We start from the raw sequence: 27,030 nt of genomic DNA on the forward strand, positions 1-27,030 counted from the left end.
CAGGAAGAAAAGAGCAACTCTAGGGAAATGATCTGTGTGCCCAGGCCTGCCCTGGGTGGGCATCCCGGTGGGCTCTGCCCCACTCTCATGCCCCTTCGATACCAGCCGGCACCCTCCAGAGCAGTCCCTTCCTGGGGCTCCAAATCAGGGAGGCGGCAGGTGGGGGAAACTGGGGTTTCCAACAGGAAGCCGGCTTTCCACCTGGGGTGGAGGCCCCCAGCGCCCTGTTGTTTTTAATGATCATACTCCTATTTATTTAGTTTCTGAAAGGCTCCAGATTTCTGCCTGAGAGGGTAACAGGCAGTCGGGCTATTTGTGGGGAAGTTAATGAGGCGACTCAGTGGAACCTGACTTTTCTCCTGCCCCCCTGTGGGAAGACAGAGGAGGCCCCTGGTCCCAATTACCTGCCCGACAGGGCCTCTTCCCTCCTTCCTCTCTTTCCTAGCTCTGGTTACTCTGCCTCCTCCCCCAGACTCACCCAGCTGGCCGCAAATGAGGGAAATGGACTGGCCGGGCGTTTTATTGCTTTTACTTGCCTTAAGGTAAGCATTAAATGTTTCTTAAGACAGAAAAAATGACTTAAGAAGTCCCGGTAAAGACCATTCCTGCTCCCAATAAAGCCTCCCCTTCCCCAACCGACCCTACAGAGGCTGCTGCTGGCTGAGGCTGGGGGAGGGAGGCGGCTTCTTCCACACCTACCCGGACACTTTGCATAACAATAGCTGACGCTCACAACAACTGGCACTCAGGCTGTGCCGACTTGGCACTAAGGGCTTCCCTGTTATTTACTCACTGAAGTTTCACTACTCTTACCCCCATTTTACAGATGAAAGGACTGAGGTCTCCAGAGGGGACATAATCACCCAAGGGCGCGTGGTCAGTAAGAGGCACAAGTGAGTTTCAGAGCCAGGCTGCCCAGCTCCAAAGATCCTGAAGCACCGCGCGGTTGCCCTCTCTACAGAAGCTCATTCCAGCCTGGGATGACACTATCGGGCAGATGGATATTAACTCCATTTGTGGTTGAAGATGAGGCTCAGGTGGGCTAAATAACTTGTCCAAGGACGCTTGGCTCAGATGCGGGGAGGGTAGGAACCCAGTCTGCTGTCAGAGCTTGTCCACACGAGCATGCGTCTTGGTGACCAAGAAAAGGAGGGGTCCTGGGGAATGTGCACGGGTCCCCAGAGTGGACCTCTGCTCACAAGGGTCTTGGCTCTCACGGCTTGTACTGCCCCACACCCAGCCTGGCTCCCAGGCCCCCTCCACCTAGGCAGCCCTTGTGCCCACCCATCCCCACTCCCCTGAAATCTCTGCATCCCCCGGTGCCCTGGAGTCTTCCATATACATTTCCCCCTTCCTCCAGACTGCCTTCTGCATCCCAGCCATAGAGATCACTCCTCAGAGCTAAAGAAAATGCGAGCTCTCTCTTCACGGGCATGCATCTTCTCTCATTCCTAAGCGGAATTCTGTGAGTTCCTTGGGGGTAGGTTCTAGATCCCCTTGGGGCCAGGCACAGAGAAAGGAAGTATAAATAATGGGGTTTGCTATACTCAGGACCAGGGTCCCTATGACTTTTTGAGGCCTCCACTGGCCTCCAAAGAGCTTCAGGGCCCCCCAGCCCGGGCTTCCCCATCCATCTCCCCAGAGGAGAAGCAGAGCAGACTTCCTTTGCACAGAGGGGAAACCAAGGGACAGCTAACGGCAGGAGGCAGGGAGGACACATGAGTGACTGACTGGTGGTTCCTATGGGGGCGGGGCAGGGAAGCCCAGCACCCACAGAGGCAACTGCAGGTCAAGGTGGGGTGGGGGAGCTCCGGCCCAGCTCCGAGAAACGCTTTACGACTTTCTAAGTGGGCCTCTGCTGACAGCTTAACAGCCAGCTCCTCCCAGCGCCAGGCTGCATATTTACGAGCTGGCTCCGAGGGGGAGGCTCAGGAATCCAGCCCACACCACCCGACCCTCAGCCCTCTGGCTCCGGGGCCAGGAAGCCATAAAAAATGATCTTGCATTGCTTCCCTTCCCCCAAATGGCTTTTTAGGGAGGGTGGGGAGGGGACAGCAGCGGAGGTTGGGGGCAGGGATGTTGTAGGGTCTTTTTCAAAGCCTACACAAGCAGATACTAACAGAGGGAACCTACAGTCCGGCCCTGGGGTCCCCAGCTGAGCTTCTAATGGCTGCACATACTCATGTTTAGGTGGCCCCACTCCAAGCCAGGGTATCACCCTTAACATCTCATTTACTCTTCCCAGGAATCCTAGAAAATTTGAAAAGGTTTGGAAAGGTGGTGTCTGTGGTATTAGGTCTCACTGTTCCCTCCTGCCCCTACCAGAAGGCCTCCTCAGTCTACAGTTGACAGTGAGGCCCAGAGAGGGAAAGAAACTTGCCCAAAGTCACACAGCATGTTAACAGCAGAGTGTGGACCTGACCTAGGGCTCCCAACTCCCAGTGCAGTAGGCCCCTCTGATGCAGACTCCTGGGAGATGGCAGACTCCTGACCTGGGCGGGGAGCGAAATGGAGATGATCCCTTTGTGTTCCGAACTGCTCTCCCTGTCTACACACTGCCTAAATGCCACCAGATGCTCCCCGGGGCTCTGAGCAGCTCGGGTACTCTAAGGCTGGCATTCCACAGTGGTGCCTGGTCCTAGGCCCAGTTGGTGGGGCGCCGCCCCTCCTCTTTAGGCTGATGCCAGGAGGCCATACCACCCTGGCCATCCTCTGAGACGAGTCCCCAGAGCTGGAGGCTGGGCTCTGGGAGCCCCCTAGGAGGCCCTCCCCATCCCTAAGTGTCCTCAGTCCTCCCTCCCCCTGTCTGGCCTGGCAAGGACCAGTGTCTCCCACAGGATGTGGCCGTCTGGCTAGCTGCAGCCTCCACCACATCCCCTCTGGGTACTCTCCAGGCCCAGTGCTCAGGAACGCTGACCACGGAAGTGACCCCACCCTCTGTCCCCATGCCGGCCCACTCTGGCATGGCCCCCGTCTTCCTGCCGAAGTGGGTCAGTCCCACCCAGCGAAACCAGTCCTCAGCTCTCAGCCCCAGGGACTCCAGGGGCTCCGGCTACCCTACCGTGGGGGCTTAGCAATGGCCGGCAAGCCCCAGGAGGGGGCGGGGGAGCAAAGAGACATCTCGAGGCCCCAGGCCTCTTGGTCCCACCCCTCCTGTTTTTCTCTGTGTGCTGGGCCCCCTCAGCAAGGGTCTGTCTGCAGATAATCAGGGAACAGATTCGGAAAGAAGGAGGAAGAAAAGCACTCCGGCGCCAGACAGGATCCTTATCTTCTGGGGCGGAATGTCAGCGCAGGCAGCAGGGCAGGCAGTCCTGCCACGGAGCCCAGCATTTGCAGGGGGGCGGCAGCGGGGGGGCTCACCCTGGGCACTGGGAGGGGGAGAGGGGATGGCCTGTTCTGGGCCAGGAGGCCATGGGAATCCGGCCTGCTGGGGAGGGGATCTGGATGCCAAATCCTGCCTGGTCCTGCCCAGCTCTCAGGATGGGTCTCCCCATGTGTTCAGACTGGCCCTGAGACCTCCACACACAGAAAGGGGAGGGGTTAAGGTCCCCAAGTCCCCCAGCTCCCAACAAACCAGCAGAGCACTCCGACCCAGCAGCCCTGAACTGGCTGGGCCACAGCCTCCCCACAAGACTCTGGCCAACTTCTCCGACTGGCTGCACCCAGGCGCTGTCACCTGTAGAATGGGGATGAAGCCCCACACTGCCTCTCTCGTGCTGAGCTATTAGGATCCTCCCCAGAGATACCATCTAAAAAGAACCAGGCAAAGGGAGGGTGTGATCTGCCTGGGGCTTCGAGCCTCCCACCCCAGGGGCCTCACACAGCTTGGGAGCCCACGTGAGGGGCTTCTTGGCTCTGGCCCCACAACACTTTCAGTGAAACCCCACAATATGGCAGAGGTCCCTATCATAGAGCAGAAAGCAGGTTTGCCCAGGGTGGTCCATCAACCTTAGGACCGAGGAGCGTTGATTGCCTGGCCTGGACTTCTCTGGGCAGGGGCTGAATCCCAAGGATGACACCCCTGGAGGAGGGCAGTGTCAATGGGGGTCCAGGACACAGACCCTAGATCTGGGTTCAAATCCAGGCTCTGTTACCTCCTGGCTGTGTGACCCTGGGCAAATGTCCTCATCCCTCCCCTAACCTCCATGCCTCAGTTTCCTCATGCATAAAGTGAGGGAGATGTCTTTTCAGCACTAACATTCTGCGACTTTACACTTGACCTGACAGTTTGGGCCCTGCCCCTGAGAAACTTGAACCAGGAACCACCTATAACTGTACTGACACACACGTCAGTCACAAAAACTGCAAACTATGTGTGCCCGTGTGTCCTAGAGCATCCTGGGGCCACCTGTGTGGACGCTGGTTCTAACATCCTGGTGGCTTCAGCTAGGAGCAGCTGGAGTGGGCTGGCCTGCAGGAGCTGGGCTAGTTCAACTCCCTGGGGAGGGGCCAGAGGAGAAAACACCCGCAAGGGTCCTGACAAAGAGGGAAAGACTTCTGACTGGGCTGGGGATTAAAGGCACGCTCTCCTGTGCCCCGCCCCGGCCCCATGAGGGCCTGGCTGGCCTGTCCCCCAGCTGTCATCTGCAAGGACTGGTTCTCGTTAGCTGCTGTGGCAGCTGAGGGGGCGGGGGGTGTGCAGGCTGCAGAGCCGGGAACCAAAGCCAGGCTGGGACGGTGGTCACCTTTGGGGCTGGGGTGGGACTAAAGCCAGGCTGGTGTGGGGGAGGAGGTGGCAGGCTTGGCCAGTGGGAGGGGCAAAAATGAGAGCTGCCTGGAGCCTTCAGCATTTTCCGGGTTGTTATTCTGGGCTTTTTATTTATTCAGAGGTTGGGGATGCGGCTCAGCATCTGTTGGCTCAATATTTATTACAAGCCCATTGGCTTCGTACCGCGGACCCTGCCGCCGAGAGACCCCTTCCCCCATCTCCTCAGTGCCAGGACACGCTTGAAAACCTGCAAGAAAGAGCCGGAGGGCTCTACCTTCCTGAAAGATCACCAGATCCAAGTTTTGGTTTACCTCTGGGAAACTGAGGCCCAAGGCAGACACAGCCTTGTTCAAGGTCACGGGCACACCGGTCCTTGACCCCCTGCTCTCTTGGCTTTCAGGCCATTAGCACAGACAAATACCCTCGGAGTAAAAATACCCCAACCACATTCAGAGCCGTGACAGCGACCTGCCCGCCAGTCCCTACCACGTAGGGGCAGAGCTGACAGAAATCCTGGCGTAAGGTCAGCTTTGTATACGAGGCACTCAAACTCCCTGAGCCTCAGTTTCTCCCTCTGCGCAGCAAGGTGATCACACCCACCTCACAGAGGTTGGGAGGACTGCATGCAAACCCCCTGGAACCGTGAAGTCCTGTACGACTGGCACCTGCTCATTCACTTACAAGCTGCACGGCAGGCTGGGCTGGAAAGAAGTGAGGCAGGATGGCCTGGGGGACTGATACCCGTCTATGGCCACCAAATGCCTTCCTTATCGCAGCCTGCGAGGCTAGGCAGGAGGCAGCTAATAAATCAGCAGCACAGCTCCTTCTTAACCAACTGAAGACATGTAAATGACCCAGAGCAACCCTGGGGGTGCCAACTGGCGGAGCTCGCGGTGACATCACATGCCTACCCGGCTCCAAGCCTTCCAGCAGCTGAGGTCAGCTCGCAGAGAGTCCCCCCCCCACCCCCAAGTCCTTCACTGAGCCAAGAGGAGCATGGCACTGCCAGGGCAGGGGCCGGGCTGCCAGCTCGGATTCCGCGAGTTCCTCCCCTCCTCGTGCACGCCCTCTGCAATCGTTTCTCCTCCAGCCCCCTGATTGCTTTTCCCCCATGAACACAAGATTGCTGCTTCTCATATAACACATAAGCTGTGGTGTGAACTTCTGGTAAATGAAGATCTTATTTAAAACTGTGTGCTATCAGAGGAGGAGATGAGACAGGATCCAACACGGCTCAGCCGGCTTGCCAAGAAAAGGAGGTGCTGGGGGCTGTGCGCAGAGCCACAGGCTGTTCCTGGGAAGTCATCGGAGATGGGCCACAAGGCCCCGGGCCACAGGACCCCAGCAATGCTCTCAACTCAGATATGAGGGTCAAACAGGGTATCACTTTCTTAACCTTTGCAGGAGGGTTCTGCAAGGATCCCCATTTGAGAATTCAGTTTGCCATGTGGAACAAAGAATGGCTTCATTTTGTAGGGCTTTGCAAGAATGGCAGAATGTTGGGTCAGAGAGGTCTTGGAGATCATCTGATTCTGGGGTCCTCTACCTCAGCTGCACTACAGGGCTCTCTGGGGAGCTTTTAAAGATCCCAACACCCAGGTAAGAACCTAAGACCAATAAAGTCAGAATCTCTGGGTGGAGCCTAGGTGTCAGGCGACCCCAATGTCCAACTAAGGTTGAGAACCCTCAAGGTAGTCTCATTTTAATATGAAGTGTGCATCAGAATCACCTGCAGTGTTGTCAAAAATCGTATGCCCAAGCCTGACCCAGACTTCCTAAACCAGAACCTTTTTGAAAAAACTCTAGGAGATTTACATACAACTGTGGTTATTCATTCACTGAAGGCCCACTCTGTGCTGTGGGCATGCGGGCACACTACTGAGGGACACAGCCCTGCCCTGCTGGAGTGGGGTGCAAACACGTAAGTGCGTCTGCAAACAGTAATTCCAGATGCCCACAGGTGTTGGAAGAAAAGAGAGGCAGGGGGTCAGGGAAGGGCTCTCCCGGGAGGGGGCATTTGAGCCGAGACCTAGAGGACAAGAAGCCAGCGGCGCCGGGTGCAGCGGGAGCGCATCCACACAGGGGCACGTTTGCTGATGTGGGAAGGGACATCTCCTATCGGCTGCAGAGCCCTCACTCTCGCCAACTCCCCCATCCCCCACCCCTGTTTACGGGGTGGCTGGCTAGACAGGAAATGCCTGGAAGAGGCCAGTGGGGTCACGATTATACCCTCTGCCCCTCAGGACACACTACAGGCAGCTAGGCTAAGGGGACTTTAGAAAAGGTACAGCTGAAAGTTGTAAGGAAGCCCAGGGTTCACTAGTCCAACCCCCTCATTTAACAGATGGGGAAACTGAGGCTCAGAGAGAGGAAGTGATTTGCTTTGATGTGGCATCTCAGCTCTGCAAGGGTTCAATGGGACGATGACCTCACTGTGAAGCTTGCCTGCTGCTGTTGTGGAGCCCTTGCCACCCCCGCCCCACCCCAAATCCCTGGTGCTCGTTGCTCTCCATACAAACAACCCGTGTCCCAGCCCCGTACAAGCCTGTGGCACACCCAGGCAGTGTGGGTGGTGGGAAGGTGGGGACCTCCGCTGAGGGTGGGAGGTCCTTCCTGCCACACGGGGAAGCCCATCAAAGGCCAGACAGAATGGTGCCAGATAAGGCCATGGAATCTGGAATTTGGTGGGATCTGGAATTTCCCTGATGGGGAAGGTTGGCCCCAGCTGTCCTCCCTTGGTGAGCACCCAAAGGGAGGGGATGTCATTCTGCGGGGAGGGGGCAGGTGGCCCACGTGCCCAGGGTGGGAGGGCAGAATGGGCAGAGAGAAGTGGCTGGCTGTCTTTCGAACGTCCCTCCCAGGAGAGGCAGGCTGGGTCACTGAGCCACTTGGTGGACAGACCATTCATTGAAAGTGATTTTGAACTTGGCCACTGGCCTGCTCTTGCTCAGCTGTGATTTCCACCTTTGTGGTGCAGCCAGGGGGGCTGCAGACCAGGGGCTGCCCTTCTTCAGCCTGCCTGGCCTTGGCTTTGCTGCGTGCTGGGGTCAGCATCTTTTCCCGCTGAGCCGGGAGGGGAGGTGAATGCCTGCCTCCGGAACAGGTCTGCGCCCCTACTGTCTGACCAATCAGCGATAAAGCCCTCAGGCTCCTCCTAATCCCCCCGCTGAGTTCCCTGTAGGTAAAAGGCGGAGGTAAGACAGGTAGGTAAAAGGTGGAGGTAAGACAGCGTGTCCTCAAAGGACAATCTAGACTGGTCTAAAATGCTTCTTCTCTTAACCTTTCTCAGGCACCAACCTGAGGCAGGAGTGGAGAGGAGGTGGTGGGAGTGAAAGGTCAGGCAGCAGTAGCGCCAGTCGGAAGGTAACTTAAGCAAGTCATCGCTCCCTCTCTGCCTCAGTTTCCCCATCTGTAAAAGGAGAGTGAAAGCACTCACATTGCAGACTGTGGGGTTACCAAGAAGCTCAGAGTCCATGTGAAGGTGAGCCAGGGGCATTACCTGGCCTGTGATGGCATGACAGCCAGGGAGGGTCTGGGGATGACTCTTGCCACCAGCTCTCACCCAAACCAAGGGATGCTGGGCCTTCAGGCTCCCCTTTATAGGGTCTGCCAGGCTGCGGTTCCTAAGAAACTCTGAAGACTGCAATGCCCACCCCATAAGCACGACAACTCCCTAGAAGGACCCTTGGAAAGGAAGCCCAGGGAAGTGAGAGGGAGATGTTCCAAGCACCCAGGGAACTTCCGTTTCGGCTGCCCTTTCCAGCAGAGATCGGGCCTCTGGAGCTCGGGCGAGCGCTCTGGTCCACAGGGAAGGGGGAGGACGGCGTACTCCAGGCTTCTGGCAGCCCTTTCCCCCGGAGAGGCCAGGTCCTCAGCTGGCTCCACACGACCCAGGGGCGGGGGTGGAGGACACTGTCATGAGTGTAATAAACGACTTAGTGACTGGTAAGCGGAGTTCTCAGGCTTGGAGCATGATCTTCAGGCAGTCATGTCCCCGCTGGCCTGCCCAAGGCCCCCTCCACTCTGTGGGGGCGCTGAGGTCTGGCACAGCCCCTGGGGCTGCTAGGGTTGCCCCCATATGCCCACAAGAACACTCATTCTCTCTGGCCGATCCTTCAAATGGCGAAGGGGCGGACTGAAGCTGGCCGAGACCGGCCTGTGGGAAAGGCCCAGTTCTGTCCATCAATCAACAGCTCTTTATCGAGACCACAATCACATTGGCGGAGGAGTCTGCATTTTACAAAGCAGGTCCAAGTGCTTCTATTCACTCACCAGCTAATCACTCCACAAGTAATTCCTGAGCATACAGCATTCAGAGAGGTGCGCGGGGACAAGAGTGGATGTGGAGGGGGCTCATGGACAGAGCACTGAATCTGGAGTCCAAAGTCTAGGGCTAAACCTAGACCGGGCTCTGACACTGAAAGCTAGCAGGTTTGGGTGGGTCACTTCACTTCCTAGAGCCCCACTTAGCTCTTCTGCTGAGACCTTCCTCCCAGAGTCATTACAAGGACTAAATAAGACAGTATATGCAAAGTGGGCACAGAGCAGGCCCAGTGGGTGTCCTTGTGTGCTCAAGCTTCAGTGGGAGGGAGGCCAGGAACTCTGAGGAACTGCAACACACTGGGCATGCGGATGGAGCGTATGGGATGGGACCCTCATGGTCAAATTAAGCAGCCACCTCAGCATCTTCTGCAGCTCTGTATAGAAGGGTGGTGTATGTGTGCACGTGTGTGTGTCACAGGGGACTAGAAAAGGAGGGTCTAGGACTAAAGACCCAAGGAGCAACCTGCAGACCCTGTAGGTAAATAATAAAATTATATCCTACATTGTGCAAAGCCCTTTTGCACACATGTGAACTAATTGTGACGCTGGTCCCACTTTCTGTCTGTAGGATTCGTTGCCGTTTTACAGAAGATGAGATCGAGTTCCAGGGGGCTGAAGGGATGTGCTCAGGACCACAGGAAGCCAGAACGACAATCCAAGCTGGGGCAAGGATGGCACTTGTGAGGCAGCACAAGGAACGTGCCCCACATGCCTGGCTCACTGCCCGGATCTGTAAGCAGGGTGGGAGGGACATCAGAGGGGGAGGCAGAATGCATTCAAAGGCCATTAAAAGCGAGTAAGAAGATAGGTGCAGGTCTGGCCTGGACTTAGACCCGCTTCTTTCTCACATGAAAGGTAGTGTACCATAGACAGTATTTTGTGCTTTGCTTCTCTTACTTGTCAGTATGTCCTAGAAATCTCTCCATATCAGTCCATGGAGAGCTTCGTTGCTCTTTTTTGTAGCTGCATAGTACTCCAGTGTGTGGGTATATCAGGTTTTATTCAACTACTCTGCTAGGGCATTTAGGCTATTTCTAATGCTGCAATGAATAACCTCGTGCATGTTTATTTTTGTATTGAAAAGGTGTATTTTAAGGGAAGATTTCTAGCAGTGAGTGGGATTGCTGAGTTGAAAGGTAAGTAAGTACTTTTGTTAGGTATTGCCAAGCTACCTATCCAAAGGGCTGTAACAATCTGCATTCCCACAGCGACGTCTGAAAGTGCCTGTTTCCCCCCCACCATAGTTTTCCATGTTTTCCAGTCTGATAAGTGAGAAATAGTATCTCAGGGTAGTTTTAATTGGCATTTCTCTAATTACGAGTGAGTCTGTTTGAGGGTGATTGTTCTATCTTATTTTATGAATTGTCTATTCATGTTTTTTCCCACTTTTCTATCAGCTTTTGATCTTCTGTTCCTCAATATTTGAGAGCACTTTTTTTTTTTTTTTAAGAGACAGGGTCTCACTCTGTTGCCTGGGATGGAGTGCAGTGGTGTCATCATAGTTCACTGCAACCTCAAACTCCTGGGCTCAAGCTAACCTCCTGCCTCAGCCTCCTGAATAGCTGGGACTACAGGTGCATGCCACCATGCCTGGCTAATTTTTAAATGTTTTTTGTAGAATTGGGGTCTCACTATGTTGCTCAGGCTGGTTTCAAACTCCTAACCTCAAGCGATCCTTCCGCCTTGGCCTCCCAGAGTGCTAGGATTATAGTCATGAGCCATTGAGCCCAGCAGAGGACACCTTATATTTTAGGGATATTAGTCTTTTGTTGTGGTGTATGTTACAAATATTTTCTCTCAGTGTGTCAAATACTTTGTCTTTTGACTTTGGTTAAGACATTTTATGGGTTTTTTGGTCAAAAATTTTTAAAATTTCATGGAATAAAAATGATCAGTCTTTTATTTTACTGCTTCTGGATTTTAAGTCAGAGTTAGCCTTTCACTACCCAAGGTTAAAGAGGAAGTCACCTGTGTTTTCAGTTAGCAGTCGTGCCACTGTTTACATTCAGATCCCTAATCCACTTGGAGTTTATTTCTTTGCAAGGTGTGAGATGTGAATCCCATTTTACCTTTTCCAAATGGCTACCCCGTTGTCCCAGCCCTATTTATTAAAGTCTGTCTTTACCCCAGTGATCTGAGATACCGTGTCTGTCAGATCCTACATTTCTATACACATTCGGGTCTAATTCTGGACTTTCTATTATCTTTGCTTTATTTACCGGTTCATGTGCCAGTGCCACACTGTTTTAATCACAGAGGCTTTACAGTGTGTTTTACTACCTGGTAGGGGTAGTTTTATTTCTTCCTTAACCCTTTCTTATGCTTCTAATTGATCTCTCGTTTAATCACATTGGCTGAAACCTCCAGCACAGTGATGATTAGCAGAGGCGACGGGCATCTACTACTGATCTTAACAGATGCCTTCAGTGTTTCCCATTAAATGAGATACCAGCTTGAGGACTAGGGTATATATGTTTTAACATGTTAAAAGTATCCCTTAATTCCTATTTTCTTGAGTGTTTATATCATTAATAGGTGTAGAATTTTGTCCCTTTTTCAACATTTCTGGAGATAATCATATGATTTTGTTTCCTTAGATTCATTAATATGGTATATGACATTAATTTGGCATGTTATCAATATTAATGGATTAATTTTGAACCAACCTTGCATTCCTGGAATCAATTAGTTATGGTTAAAAAGAGAGAGAGAATGGAACTGGATGGACAGCAATAGTCACAGCCACCATCATTGAACACTTTCTCTGTCCTCTACACACGTGACGTGATCCGTCCTCAAAACAGCTATGTGAAACTGGCTTCATTTTTCTCATTTCACAGAGGAGGAACCTGGGAGTGACAGTGGTGAAGTAGCCTGGCCAACATCACACAGCTTGCAGATGAGAGAGGCAGGACTAGATGTTGGGGCTCAGGGATTCCACAGACCCTAATGATATGTGGGTGGCATTCTCTGGCTGTTATTTAGAGTTATTAAAATGCTAATTATCTGATAAGGTGTTGGCAGGGGAATATCTCTGCAGGAACTAGGGGGTGGGGAGGAGACTCTGCCCCTTCTTCTAGAAGCTTGAGTCGTCCTCCTCAAACCCCAGCTCAGCAGAGGAATGGCGTGGGGGCTGGTGAGGTGCAGCCGGCCAGGTGTGCTGTCAGCACGCAGAGCCTGCAGGGTGTCCTGCAGTCCGCACAGCACGGTAGCGAGCAATGCTCAAAGGCCTGCCCCGTCCCCTTCCAACCTCAGCCTGGCTCTGCCTTGGTGTTTACGTCTCAGGCTCTGAACAGTGTGGGGGCAACTCGGAGAATGAAGACTGGTCCAGGGACGTGGTGGGCTGGGAGGGAACAAAATGCAGAGAAGAAAACTCTAACTCTCCACTCCCTGCTGGTCCTGCCTGCCCTGTTTTCTAAGAACGGGCAGCCGGCCGAGGGATTATGTAACTTCTGGTGGGCACGGCAGATGGTGTGCTGGCTCAGACAGCATCAAGCCCGGCACTGACACTAACCTTCCCTGACGTGGCACCCGGGCCTCCTCTGCTCTGGGGTGTAGGGTCAGAGGACAGGGGCACAAAGCAGGGTGAGAAGTGGCCCAAACTCTTGTCATTCAGCTGAACAGCCGTGGCCGTGAGAAAACAGGGAAATGGGATGGTTCCCCCCGCCCCCCGCCCCACGGCCAACAGATCTCAGGATGTCACAGCCCTGGGATTCCCGGCTCTGCAGGCCTCCTTCCTCCTCAGATCAGCAGCCTCCAGGGTTTTGGAGAAGTTTCCAAAGCACCTCTCTGGGTGTTTTCTCTCTTGGTCCTAACTGCCATTTAGCTATTTTTTATTCCTTTTGCTAGTGGGTATGCTGAGGCTCAAAGAGGGTGAGGGATTTGCCTACCACACAGAGACAGATTTGGCCTTAGAGCCAAAGCTTGCAGACTCCTACTCCAGTGCTCTTTCCAAAGGTGTCGCCAACAGGCTCTCCCCTCGCCGAAAACCCTAGGCAGTCACCAAGTCACCCACAGCCACTGTGAACCACACCTGCAGGACTTGACAGTCACGGACTCTGACAGCCGGAGGAAGCTCAGAACTCCCTGGCAGGACCCTGCCCACCTTATGTCTGACAGTCCCCATGTCAAGAGAGGAGTGTTAGAAAGAAAGAAGCGGGTAACCAGCGATTTGTGGGTTGATTTCCTTCCAGGTACAAAGAAAAGGCAACTGACATTCACTGATCATGCCCATGTTGTTTAATCTCCCCAACAACCAATCAGGGCCCCCACTTTACAGTGAGGAGATGCAAGCTCAGAGAGTTGCAGTTAGTGATGGAGCTAGGACTTGAACCCAGGTTTTCTGATTCAAGGGTGGACCCTCTTCATTTGGACAGATGAAGCCCAGAGAGGGAAAGGGACTAGCCCAATGCCACACAGCAGATTAGCTATGTGGCTAGGATTAGAATCTGACCTTCCCTCAGATTCTCAACTCAGGGCTTTTTTTGCTGTTGTTTCCTGCATGTGTGTGTACAGAAGTGGGATGGACCAGCAGGAAAATGTGGGGCCAGATCACATTTGCAGCAGGGGTCACTGGTCCAGCAGCCCCGGCTGCCCTGGGCTCGCAGGCAGGAATTCCAGATCAGCCTGTGGCGGGGGCTCCTCGCAAGGGCTAGCAGGCCCCCAGCTGTGAGGGTAGTAGCAGGGCCAGGCTTGCTGCTGCCTCAGCTGAGGGCCTGGAGATGTTTCATCTCCCAGAGATGCTGCCTGAATCTTAGAACTGGACATGGTGCCATGGAGGGCCTGGGGCAGCCCATGGCCAGAACTGCTCCCCTGCACCAAGCCCAGCTCCTGCTAAGAAGCTGGTAGCAGCTGCTATGGAGGGCTGAGGCTTGGAGTCAGACCCTGGTCATGGCCTTCAGATATACTTCTTCAGCCACACCTGCTCCCAGGCCTCAGAGCCAGTGCCCACGCAATGGTCATTCTCTTGAGCCACTAGAAGGCAAGGTGGAGAGGGGTGATCAATGGCCTTTAAGTAGGAAACAAACATTTTAAAGGGGCCTGGACTGGCTGTGCCTTGGGAGGGCCACCTTGCAGATAGGTACAAAGTTGCCAGCCCAGCAAGTGTCTGCCACTCTTTCTCCACGCAAAGGGGCTGAGGGCACCTCACTGCAAAACTCAGTTAATTCTCTGTGGCTCCACTGGATTCAGTGAATAAATTCTTTCTAACCCCAGGGGCTCTAACCACTGAGGATGTGTCTCTGGCTTCCAGTGTGCCTGGTACACAGTAAGTGCTCAAAAAAAGCAAGCAGGAGAAAATGAAGGGAGGGGAGCAGGCAGGCAGGAGGGGGTGGCTATAAGCAGAGGGACAGGGCTCTTCTGATCCTTTGGTTGCCCACCCAGAGTGGCAAGCCCACACACAGTAGAGACAAAGTCACGGCTGCCTCCTGGATGAGTGAGCCCTGACCTCGAGGTCCTCATTCACCCATTCTACGGAGATTTACTGAGCACCTTCTGCATGCCAGGCACTGTGCTGGGTGCCAGGGACACTCACGGATTAGCGAAATGGAGCCAGCCTCCCCAGTCCCCGGTGTCACGGCGGCTCCCCCATCACCTGGTCATTCCAGCGCATCTTGCTTCACCGCACTGACCCTCTTCCCCATCGCCAGGGACCTGGCTTGGTGACACAGACAGGGAAAGGGTACCAGCCTTCCTCATATGACAGACCCACCCCTCCCCACCCCCGGGCACTGCTCATAAGAGTCTCACTCTGCCCTGCTGTGTCCCAGAATGACCAAAAGTGGGATGGGGGAGGGGGTCAGCAACCACGTTCCTGGAATTTCTAACTCAACTTCTTGTAAGCTCTGCATCCTGCATAGGTGCCCAGGCCCCTGGCTGGGCAGGCGGGCGCCTCTGATTGCATTACAGAGCTGCTTTCCTTCGGTCTGTCTCCTGATGCCAGCAATGCCTCCAGACGCCACTCCAGGCCTCTGGGGATTGCAGGCTCCTGGGTGATCTCAGCAGAAGACTTTCATCCCAGACCTTAGGGATGCCTCCTGGGTCAGGGCAGGTCCAGATGGGGACTGGGAACCAGAAAAGGCAGCCTCTCTGCTCTCCCTGGCCTTCTCCCTGGCACTCTGGCCAACCTGGAAGCTGCTACTTGGGGACTCTGTGTCCCCTTGCTCTCCTGCCCAGAGATGTACAGGGAGAGACTTCAGGCCCAGACCAGCCAGGGGTTGGCCAGATTGGGGGTTGGGGGAGGGGCGGGAAGAGGAAGGAAGACAGTGGACATCAATGGCGCACCCACTCTGTGCAGAACCGCACTGTGTGTTAGTTCACGTCACACCATCCACGGTGCAGGCATTGTTATTGTGCCCTCCCGTGCCGAGGTGTACAGAGGTGGAGCCACCTGACCCAGGTACTCAGGAAGGTTCAAAGCCTTCTAACACCAAAGCCTGTACCTCTGTCCACTGGACCACGAAGAGACCCCTGGCCCTGGAAGCTTTGTTTCACTAGACGATCAGAGGCAAGTCAGTAGCTGAATTTGGAATTCGTTTCCTGGGTGGAGGTGCCAGACGTGCCCACCCCACACCTCCACGCACACATCCCCACCAGGACAGCCCTCTCCACTCCCCAAACTCTGCTCATTCTTCAAGGGCCAGTCAAGCACCATCTTTCACCAGGAAGTTCTCCCTGAACACCCAGGCCCACAAGAGCCTCCTCTCGACATCACAGGCATTTCCTATTGTACCACCCAATATGTGGTGCCACAGTGACAATGATGACAGTGAATGTTACTGGACACTTTAGGATGTGCAAAGCACCTTTATATATTATCTTATTTATTCCCCAAAACAATCTGATGAGATTGGTGCTATTACCACTCCCATTTTACAAATGAAGAAACTAAAGCTCAGAGAGGCTAGGCAACTTGCCCTAGGACACACAGCCAGATGGTGGCACAGCCGGGATTTGAACTCAGGTAGGCTGACTGCAGAGCCTGCTCTCTAAACACCACACCCCTCCCAGTACAGACACATGTTGGCTTGTGCTTGAAGGGGTTCCTCTCTTTGCACCACCATATACCACCCCCAGCATCAGAGGCCTGGCACACGGCTCATGCTTCAAGAAGTAACACCAGGCCCACCCATTCTTCAGCGGTCAGGCCCCTGCTTTTCCACCTCTGAGCCCAGAGCCCAACACTTGCTCAGACTGAATCAACGTGCACATGCACCCGTTTTAGGGCTGCACCAGTGTTTCGATACCCGATGTGGGGACAGGATCCTCATACCCCACCCCCAAGATCAGCCTCCCCTTTCCCCTGAGATGAAGCAGTGAATGGCAAGGGGCCAGGTCTGGCGGTCTGTTCCTAGCACACATTCTGCAGGGCCCCCTTGAGCCTTGGAGGGGGTGGCGGGGTGGGGACCAAGTGCTTCTTCTCTCTCATTCCCAGGAGGCTCCATCAGTGAGGTCCTTCTCTGCCTCCAGGGTCCTGCTTGGCGTCTGGGGCTCCTGGTCTCTGCTACAGGAGATGGTTATGGAGCAGGAAAAGGGGACCGAGGTCCTGGAGGGTGATTTATGGCTTCAGAGAGATGGAGAGAGAGAGAGAGAGGGAGAGAGAGACACCCAGGGCCGCATAATGTGCACAAGGGCATTCCAGTCAATATATTGACTTTCCGGAAGGGCCTCTGTAAACACAAGTGGTTCTGGGCCTCGGCTACCTCTGTTTCTTGCTAGGCTGGGGCCTCTTCAGATAGAACCAGACAAAAAACCCCACATCCATTGAGGATCATCCTTCCATCTCTCTCCCACTCCAAACTCACAGATAGGGAGGGAGGCCAAGCAACCAGGACCCAGAGACGGAAAGGCACTTGCCCAAGGTCACACAGTAAAGGAAGGGCAAGAACCAGAGTTTCCTGACTCCTAGGCCAAGAGTGCTGAGCCCCCGTGCCCTCACTCTCTTGGAGGAGGACGACTCTGCATAGCAGGTTCTCTCCGGAGCAGGCTGTGCACCAACAGCCCCAGAGTGCTCACTGTGTGCAGGGCACCATGCTAAGGGCTTCATCATACATCAGCTCATGTGATCCTCAAAGCAACTCCATCAGGACGATATTGGTATCATCCCCACTTTACAGATGAGCAAACAGAGGCACAGTGCAGTTTGGTGAGCTGCTCAAGGCCACCAGTTAGTGAGTGACAATGCTGGGAGGTTATGTTAACCTCAAAATTCCAGTCTGCCATGCCATGCACCCTTTTACGCCTGCAGCAAAGGCCCTGGGGAGGCCTCTGTGAGGAGGGGGGTGTGGGGACAGAGCAGCTGGGGGCTTCCCAGAGGTGGTGATGACAAATGAGCCTTCCCCTCTGACTGGCTGGCGGAAGTGGCTGGGCCGAGGATGCCATCCTCCCTGCTCATCCACTTTGGGTTCCCTGGCGGAGGCATGGCAGAAGGCAGAGGAACACCTCCCCAAGCCCCACCCCCAACACGATCCCTACCAGTGATTAAAAAGCATTTTCTGGGCTCACACCATTTTCAAGAGCAGCAGAGAGGGGATCAAAGGATAAGAAATCTTTTGGTCTCAAGTCCCTGCCCCAGGTCCTGGCCTGCAGAGTCAGAAGTAGCTGAGAGCGCTGGCCCCAAGGCACACAGTTGAACCAGGATGCTGGGAGGGGAATCGGACCAGGATTTGGTTCCCCAAGGGTCAGAGCCTACCCCAAGAGGCCCCAGCCAGAGCAGATGCTGAGAGGCCAACCTTCCTGAGGGGAGCAAGGTCAGGCTGGCACCCCTGTCAGGTGTCCAGCTAGCTAAGCCTCCACCCCATCCTCTCTCAGAAGGACCTGAAAAGGACAGTCAAGGTCTGGCCCTTGTCACCCCCTCCCAGGAAGCCCCAAGGCTTAGACCCTCTACTTTTTGCTGTGCTCGTCCCTGCATACTGGCTGTTGTCCTCATGTGGCATCTAGGACTCTCTGAATGCCATTTAACATTTCTGGAGTGGACATCAGCACGCTACCCCCCAACAGTGACCTACCTCTCAAGGGTTAGGGCCGTGACCACTTAGAGGTTCTGACCTGGGTCCCAGTCCTGCCTCTCCACCTTCCTAAGTGGGCATCCACCTCCCTGGTGGAGTTCTCACACGGACAAAGTGAGGTTTCACAAATGAAAGGGTTCTGTAAACTGTAAAGCAACATGCACATTGCTAAGGTCGTGACTTTCCTGTAGGCCTGCCTGCTCCAGAATGGCACATCTTACCCTAGACTTAAAGTGATGGCAGTCCCTTGCATGGGCACACCTGGGTGAGCAGAGGAGCCCTTCGGGGACCAAGGAAGTGGTAGGGACAGAGTCCAGCACGTGTGTTTGCACACGTGTGTCCACTTTCCATTGCTTCCACTGCGAGTCCAGGCCCCAGCCACGCCTGCCTGAGATGCGGCTCTCCTTTAGGGATCCACTCACTTAAGCTCTGCTGGCCCCTTCTCCAGCAAATTCCAGAGGAGCCCTCACTCCTCCTGGAGGGAGACAAGCTGAAGCAGGAGCTGACTCAGGTCAGAGAGCTGATCTCCAAACCACAGCCCCTCCCACTGCCCTGGGTACGCTGGGAGCTGACTGCAGCAGACCCGGGGTCTGGGACACAGGTCCTTCTGGGGGCAGTAGCCCAAGCTCCGGGGCTGGCGTAGGGCCCATCTATGCCCAACCTTCCTCCCTCTGGAGCACCAGGACCCACCAGCAGGCAGGCCCGCTCCATCTGCCCACGGCAGGGGGAAGCCGTCCCGTGTCCTGTGCCTTTCCAACAGCAGAACCTGGCACTCGTGCCACACCCCGCTCTCTGTCCCAGGTACAGGGCAGATGAGGTCTCCTTATGCTGAAGGGCAGATGGCCTGGGTCCCAATCTGAAGAGGAATCCCCGACACAATACAACGGATGGGGCTTCCCATGCCTGGTGGTGACTCACTGTCCCCACATACACATACCTATTTATACACAAACACACACAGAACCGTGCGCATCACACATCCCCACATACAAAAGGCACAACCGGTCTCAACACACACATCCATCTCCTGCACACACCCCACGCACACCCCACCTCCGCACACGACTAACACCCCAACACAACACCACACCTACCTCCCCTCCCACCGCACACTCCCACCTCCACCCACCTCGATACACACGCTCACCCCCTACACACTCTTTAATACATACTCTCACACCCACGAGCCTGCCTTCCCTGAAAAAGCGAGCCGTGCAGCGCCGGGGAAGTTGCGAGGCGCTGGGGGCAGCCTGTTCTGGGAGGTGAGAAGGAGGGGGGCTCGGCGCTCCCTGCGCTCCCTCGCCAGGCGAGGCGGTGGCGGTGGCGTTAGAGCTCCAGGGGCTCCTGCAGACCGATTTAGCTCGGCTGGGGAGGGAGGTGGCGAGGGGGCCGAGGGGGTGCAGGAGATGGGGGGCTACTAGCGGGCACGGAATCCAGCCCCCCAGCTGCGGAGGGGCTACCCGGGCAGCTTTGCCGGGAAGGGTAAATGGGCAGCCCAGTGCTTTTGGAGGGAAGGAAGAGGAAACAAAAGGGGGGTGGGGCGGGGAGACGGCTGATTTATGCCTGCACTTCAGCAAATATTTTCGCTGCTATTAGCATCGCCGAAGACCAGGAGCCGGGAGAAAGGGGCGCCGTGGGGATCTGTGGCTGAGCGCGCTCCGCCCGGGCTTGTCTGCCCGCGGGGGCGCCGCGGCGGGGCCGGAGTTCCAACTCAGCGCCACCCAGCTCCGCTGCCAGCCTTCGCCCAAAAAGCCCCAGGAGGGGCTCACCTAGCCCGGGCTCACCAAAACGCGTCGGGCCGGGAACAACTCCCGCGGCGCCCCGGCGGAGAGCAGGCCCGAAGGGGGCAGGAGGTGGCGCCCCAGCCCCAACTTAGGAGCCTCGCTCCAGCGGGAAGGCGCGCCCTGCCCTGGCCTGCGGAAACTGCCTTCTCGGGTATTATTCTAATTACGGTACTTTAAATTACCTTTAAAAAAAAAAAAGAAAGAAAAAGAAAAGAAAAGAAACAGAAAAACACAGAACACACTTGTTTGGTTTCATTTTGCCTTCACAGCTTTAATGACTCTATTTGTGGAAGCTGTTTAGGAAGCTGGTGTGGAGAAGGAGGAGGACACCGAGAGAAGCCCTCTGGTCTGGGGGCCGGCTTTCTCCCTGCCCTCTGGGGGCAGCTGCCTAGGCAGCATCGTCCTGGGCCCAGGGCCATCAACCCCAAGTCCCACCCTATGACGCAAACCCTCCCCTTTTTGCAGGCCTCAGTGGGCTTCAAGTTGCCTCTTTTTGAATCAACCCTAGCTCTGAGGTTCAAAAGACCTTATGTGTAGCTGGCAGGCCCTGGGGAAGGTTCTCAGGACTGTCCATTCAGAATCACTAACCTTGCTCTCTAAGCACCGGGAGTAGAGGGATCCATCTCCCCCCACCCACCCCTAAAATCCTAGGCAGCCTCCAACCCTCCTTAGAAAACCTCCAGTGGCTCAGGGAAGCGGAGGTGGGAGGCAGATCTCATCTTAGGCCAGACAACCTGTGACTGGGTTGGCAGGACCTCAGTCTAGGAGAAACTCAACAACAAAGGCGGATGGGAAGGACATTGGCTCCCAAAGCTTCAAACTAAAAACTAAAAACATATCTGTCCCCAATACACAAATGGGTGCAGAGCTCTAAAATGCTAACATTTAGCCTTGCAGCCCAGGGGAGCTTGGCTCCTGATCTGTCTTAACTTCCCCAGGGAGCCCAGTGGCTCAGAAGATGAATGCTGGGTTGGGCGCCGGGAACACCTTTGGGCACTTGTATGGTCTTAGAGCCTCACTGCTGTCCTTTGGCCTTGCCCCTTCCACCTCTCCTGGGTCCATGCTCCCAACTCGACCCTCTTTCCTCCATCCAGCTACAAGTCCTAGTCTTACCCAGCTAGCAAAGCAATCTTAACTTTAGCTGCCTGCCTTAGGTGGTGCTTCAATTTCAGAATCTCAGCCCCAGTCCCATGACTGTGGGTCTCCAGCCCAGGTAGAATGAAGGAGCCCAAAGCACTACAGAGGTTTATGAGGCCTGAGCTCAAATCCTGGCTCTACCCCTGAGTCCCAATGTGACCCTGCCCCAGTTGGGCCTGTCCCAAAGCTTCAACAGTTAAATAAGTGGATTGGAAAAGAGGGGAATTTTTACTTTAAATTTATCCTACAGAACTTCCTGTTTGGGGGTGGGAAGGGGAAAGAGGCAGAGGGGAGAGATTATAGGAGAAATTCCTCCCCTGCAGTGGTACTTTCATTTTAATGAGAAAACCCATTAAGACACTTGACTTTCCATTTGTTTAAGTGAGATGGGTGTTTGCTATTGTGAGTGTAGAGGGAGACAAGGAGGGGAGGCCATCACACCACACACACACACACACACACACACAGGCACACAAAGCGGAGACACTAGAAAAACTCTGGTTTTAATTGCACTTTAAAGAGCAGTATTATCATGACACCTCTGTTCCTTCTCAACCATCCCAGCCAGAGGCCAAGGAAAGGCTCATTAAAAGCTCCAGGAAGGGCTGAGGGTTGGGGTGGGAGGAGATTTCCAGGGCCAACTAAAGCTTTTGAAGTGGCCTCTCCTGGCCAGTCACTTGCTGACATCTCCTTGTAGGGCCGGGGTTTTATGCTTCCAGTTTTGATTTCTCCACCAACAGACTTACTTTATGGCTTAAAAAAATTCTCGGTGCTGTAAAGGGAGCTCATTCGCATATTCACTGGGGATGGAGGTGCGGGAAAGAAGAGAGGTGCCTGTCACTTGAGGGGAGCTGGGACACCCCCAGGAAAGAGCCTTCTCTGTAGAAACAGCCTTCTCTGCCTTAGCTCAATCTGAGGCTGATAGCAGAGGGGCGGATGAGGATGGGAGGAAGGATCCAATGTGGTCTGAATCAGCCTGGCTATTGGACAGGAGCCCTGCCTGCATACAAGTCTTAGATTTGTGGTCGAGTGAAGGCGACAGTTGGGGAAAGCCAGCACACTGACCTTGGTTTTCCCCATCAATGAAATGGGATTCATGAGGGATCCACTGGAAAAGCCCAAAGAACATCTGAAAGAAAGATGCTCTATGCCTGTGGCATTAGAGAAAAAAGATCGTGTGGGAGGAAGAGACATATCCCCCCTCCTGAAGGCAGGTTTCTAAGGGCCATACATTCTGGGCAATGAGAAGGCTGCAGGCCGACCCCACCAGTTGGCCCCTCTCCAGGCTGGTGGGCAGGCAGCTCCCGCCACGCTAAGTAATGAGCACAATTCCAACACCGCTTCTGCTCGCTAGTGAGAAATCAAAGCCGGGTATTAGAGGCCATTTCTCATTGGGCACCGTTGGTGCCCAAATCCATCAAAGCCCTGGGCCTGGGGTTTCTTCTGGGGAAGGTGGGGGCTGGATGCTTTGTTAAGCAGGAAAGGCAGGCCACCTCCAGCCTTCCTGGCCAAGCCCACCCACCCAGAGAACTACAGGGTAACCAGTTTTGTCTTTCTCTTGCCTACCGGAACCTCCCCCGCCCCCAACTCCCAGTAACCTCAGGATTCATTCCTGATCCCACGGCCCTGCTGGTACAAAAACAGTTTCCCAAGACTCAACCCTGCCCATGTGCCATTTACAGAGACTTCAGCTCTTCAATCACCTCTTCAAACACCCTCAAACCAGAAACCAACACCCCGTCCCAGGCCCTCCCTCCCACGTCTAACTGCGCCCTTTAAAACAAGGTTGGTCAATTTAGCAGCCTGCCTACCCCCTCCCCATCATTACCTTCCAACTTCAAAACACGGCCGTAAATACCAGAGTCTGCCCAAATCATAATTAACTTGGATCAAATGATTGAGTGGTGCAACTTTACAGCACAGGGCTTTCGAAAAAAAGTGAGGTGCTAAAACCAAGCCCTCACTCCTGGCCGTGGGAATTATTAATTCCAAAAGGAGCAATCTTTGGCTATGGGGATGGGGGGAAGGGCGGATGTCAACATCGCAGCGGAAGGTGGTGATGAGAGGGGGCTGCGTCACAGCGTCTACTTTCTGCTCCAGTTTTCCTGCCCCATTCTCAACCTCAACTCAGAGAGGACTCCGTGCAGGATGACCCCCTCCTTCGTCACCACCCTGCTCCGGAGCCGAGGCTCCAGGAGGCTGCAGCCAGCCCACCTGCTTCGGTTCGGGTACCAGACAGAGGCTGGCTCCAGTGAGTCCACTGGCTGCCCGCGAAGTCGCAGCCGTCAGTAACGCCTAGTCCGGTTACAGGACGAGCGAGACACGTACACATGTCCACGGCGGGAGAGGCGGGTCGGGATTTTATTTTAAGAGCCTACCAACCCTGTGAAGGCATCGTGCTGGGTCCAGAGCAGGCGCCGTATGGAGGAGAGCGCACCTACTCTGTTCCCCGGACGGTGAGAATGTCAGTGACCCATTTAAAGGGAAACTCGGCAGGATCGCTACGTACCTCCGCCCCCTTCCAACATACACACCAACACCCAGAAAAAAAATTCTTCCAGACCTGCGGGCCCCGCGACCTCGGGGAAAGCTATGTGTGCAGAATTTTGCTCTCCCCCTTTCAGTAGCCAAAGCCCTTCAACCCGGCCTCCCCCAGCTGGCGGAGCGGATTGCGCGCTTCCTGTACTCCGCAAGTCTCTCCTCCCTCCCTCTGGTCTGCGGGTTCCTGTCCGTGCAGCGCGCCAGAACCTGGGCGAGCCGCGACCCGGACTAGGAAGTTACCAGACACGGCGAGCGCGCACCTTGCCCGTGCAGCCACAGTTTTTTTTTTTTTTTTCGGCGCCGAAGCTAGGCGCGCTGGGAGCCAGGAGTCCCCTGGAGGCGGGTCCTCCTGGAGACTCAGACCACGACTCCGACACCCGTTCCAGGGAAAAGAAACGATCCCTTCCAGGCAGGAGTAGGAAGCTTCCCGCTTACTGTGAACCCCCTGACCTGTGCCCCCCGCGAGGTGACCACGCCATCGCCCACTTTGGTGGGCAGAGAAATTTGCCTTCTAACTTGGGCGCTCCTGCCGCTTCCCTGCGCGTATCGACACGGCGAAGGACCACCTCAAGTTCAGGGGAGAGAGAGGCGCAAGGGTCCCCTAGCCGTTGTCCCCAGGCCCGATCGCTCCCTACCTGCTTGGCTCAGCCTCAGGTCCCAGCAGAACAGCAGCGCCAGCAGCAGCGCACCCCGTGCTCCGCTCCGGGCCCACATGCTCCCGCGGCCCGGTTCGGGCGCTTCTCCTCCAGGGCTCTCTCCCCAGCCCCAGTCTCGTCGCCGCCGTCTCCGCCGCCGCCGCCTCCTCCTCGCCGTCCTCCCCGGCGCCCGGCCGCGCCAGCCCGTGCCTTCCGTGGGGGCAGCGGCAGCCACGCCGCGCGGAGGGCTGCCCGGCGCTCGGAGCGCGATGGGTGTCCGGCACCCGCTCTCCAGCCAGGCTCGGGCGCGCCCTCCGGCTCCGAGCGCTCCCCGCGCTACTGCGCCGTGGCTCTCAAGTTGCGCGACCGAAGGTGAGAGAGCTCAGTGGCGCACGCAGCGGCCGGCGCCGCGCCGTCCAAGTCCCGTGAGCGCCTCCCGGAGCCCAGCCGCAGCCCGCGGCTCCGGCGCCCTCGCCTGTCCCCGCCGCCCGCCACAATGCCGAGCGCTGCCGCCCGCCGGCCCCAGTGAGTTCGCGAGCCGCGGGGACCGCGCGGCGGGGCGGGGCCTGGGCGGGCGAGGGCGGAGCCGGCGGGGGGCAGCGAAGGGAGACCCGACGGCCGTCTGGGTGCAGCAGCGGCATAGCTGGGGGACCCTTAGGGGGGCCCAGAGCGTTGAAAAACTCGGCCGCTGGAGAATGGCTGGAAGCGGAGTCTGCCGGATTTTCGTTTCCAAAAATTGGCTTGGCTATGTCAGCCTTCCCCTCTGATTAAATTTAGGACTCTCACTTTTGGCTCCTTGGTCTTCATTACGCCCTATGCCTTCAATATGTGGGGGTCTTTCCAAAAAAGGCTCCCCAAATGAGAACACTCAAATCCTAGTGACGCTGGGGCTTACAGTTGTGTGATTCTGGGCATAGATTAGGACCATCCTGGCTGGCTCTATTTGTCTGTACGACCTCCAGCAGAACTGTTTACCAGGCCCCTTGGGCCGCCCCTAAGTGACAGCGGGCAAAAGGGAGGATCAGCCATTTTGGGGCTCAGTGTCGACTTGGGCTCTGCCCCTTAGCTACTGTGTGACCTTGAGCAAGTTACTCAACCATTCTGGTGCTCCCTTCCTCCTCATCTGTAAAATGGAGAATGATGATGGCTATTTCAAAAGGCCGTGTAGAATTGAGTGGGAAAAAAATGTGTATGGCAGCTGCAACGCAAGTGTCAATATTATCTCTTTCCAAGATTCTCCCCTCCCAGCCAGTCTGATTCCTGGGGGAAAGTCCTGACCGTCCAAGGATTGGCCAGGGAGCAGTGGGGCCAGGTGAGGTTTGGAGAATGGGCAGTGTCTTGGGATTGAAACCCAAGGATCGGCAGAGATCCTGTATGTGCCAGGCAAAGGGCTAAGCGCTGTCTGTGCATCATCTCAGTCAATTCCCTCAACAGCTCTCTGAAGTATCATTTATAGCCCCATTTTACAGATGAAGGAACTGAGGCATGCCTGAGATCACACAGCTTCGAGTGAATGAGTGACTGAGTAAAGAAGACAGGGGAGGTGGGATTGAAAAGAAACCCTCTGTGCCGTGAAGCTTTCTCCTGACACCTTCCCCAGGCTGGACTGGCTGGCAGAAGGGGCAGGCAGCCGACAGGAATGTCTATTCCACCTACCCCGATCTGTTCACTACCTGGGATTCTTCCTCTTTCCAGAGCTGGGATCTGGAATCATTCCTCAAATACAGGTGCAGCAGGCTGCTTCCGGAAGAGGTGAGGGAAGTCAGGGAGAGGTCAGTGAGGGTGGGCTGGAATAGGGCCAACAGCAGTGCTTCCTAAATTGGAAGAAAAAGAACTTGGGGGCCAGGTCTGCTGTCTGGAAGGGGACCTGGTTGGTAGGGTGAGGGCAGAGAAGCAACAAGGGCCTGTCCCAGCTGTTTCCCCAGAGGAGAGATGAAGGCAGGACTGCTCAAAACCCCCTCCACACCCCCCTCCCACGGGCTTGGGTCTAGAGCTTCTGGGGTGGTGGTACATGCAGTCAGTTGACCTCCCCCACCCTCTCTGGAGAGGCACCCAGGATCAGGAGGGTGGATATGGGTGGACCGGGACTCCCTGGGGAAGGACTTTGGCCAATTGAGAAAGGTCCATGTGGGCAAAGGTAAGCAGGTTATTTTTAGCTTGGCTGGGGACAGCCCAGGCAAGGGCAGTGGATGGGCGAGTCAGTGGCTCATTACACCCAGACAGCTCCACCCTTCCACGAACTGCAAACACACATGCACACACACACCCCATGCACACCTACAAAGGTACACACAAGAAAACAAACACAGGTGCAAAATGACCCTCCCAGAAACATCACACATACAAATAGGCATCCAACTACAGAGATACGCACATACCAAAGATACATGACTAAAAAAAAGCAAACACATACACAGGCACACACAACTAAAAGGACAAACAGGCAGATGACTCTAAAGACAGATATTTAATTACATAACTGCTGCTAGGAAGCACATATAGGCACATGTGTACCAAGACCCACATCTGACTGTCATCCCCTGGACACAGGCTCATGGTCAAGGACATTATGCTAGAGAGCTCAGCAGGAACCTCAGCAGAGACAGGGCGGCAAGCAGAGACCACAGCATGCACTTGTGTGTTCTCTCTCTCTCTCTCTCTCTGCATGTCAGAAAGCCAGTGTGATATTGGAGATTTTTCTGAAAAGTTCTAGTCCTTGGAACTTTGGTGTTTAGGTGGTAAAGTGTATCTGGCAGGTCTTTCTAGTGCAAGTATCAGGTTTTGTGGCTTTGTTTAATTCCTGGCTGGATAGAAGGGGGGCTGGGGTGGGGGGGGGCAAACAAAAGGAGGGCAGTCATTTCCCCTCCTGCCAGTCCCTGCCCACTTCCCTCCTCAGT

At 55.2% G+C, this 27,030-nt stretch overlaps 1 protein-coding gene across 2 annotated transcripts in view; it reads right to left on the bottom strand.

Moving 5' to 3' along the window:
* The window catches only part of UNC5B (unc-5 netrin receptor B), an 84,607-nt gene extending 59,971 nt beyond the window's left edge, over positions 1-24,636 (bottom strand). For both annotated transcript variants that reach the window (XM_069459815.1, XM_069459814.1), the window contains exon 1: positions 24,134-24,636. In XM_069459815.1, coding sequence (XP_069315916.1) covers positions 24,134-24,212 — 79 coding nt within the window. In that variant the 5' untranslated portion in view covers positions 24,213-24,636. The remainder of the gene's footprint in view (positions 1-24,133) is intronic.
* Between the last annotated feature and the right edge of the window lie 2,394 nt (positions 24,637-27,030).

The sequence above is a fragment of the Eulemur rufifrons genome, chromosome 28 (genome assembly GCF_041146395.1).
Source record: "Eulemur rufifrons isolate Redbay chromosome 28, OSU_ERuf_1, whole genome shotgun sequence".
NCBI lineage: Eukaryota > Metazoa > Chordata > Mammalia > Primates > Lemuridae > Eulemur > Eulemur rufifrons.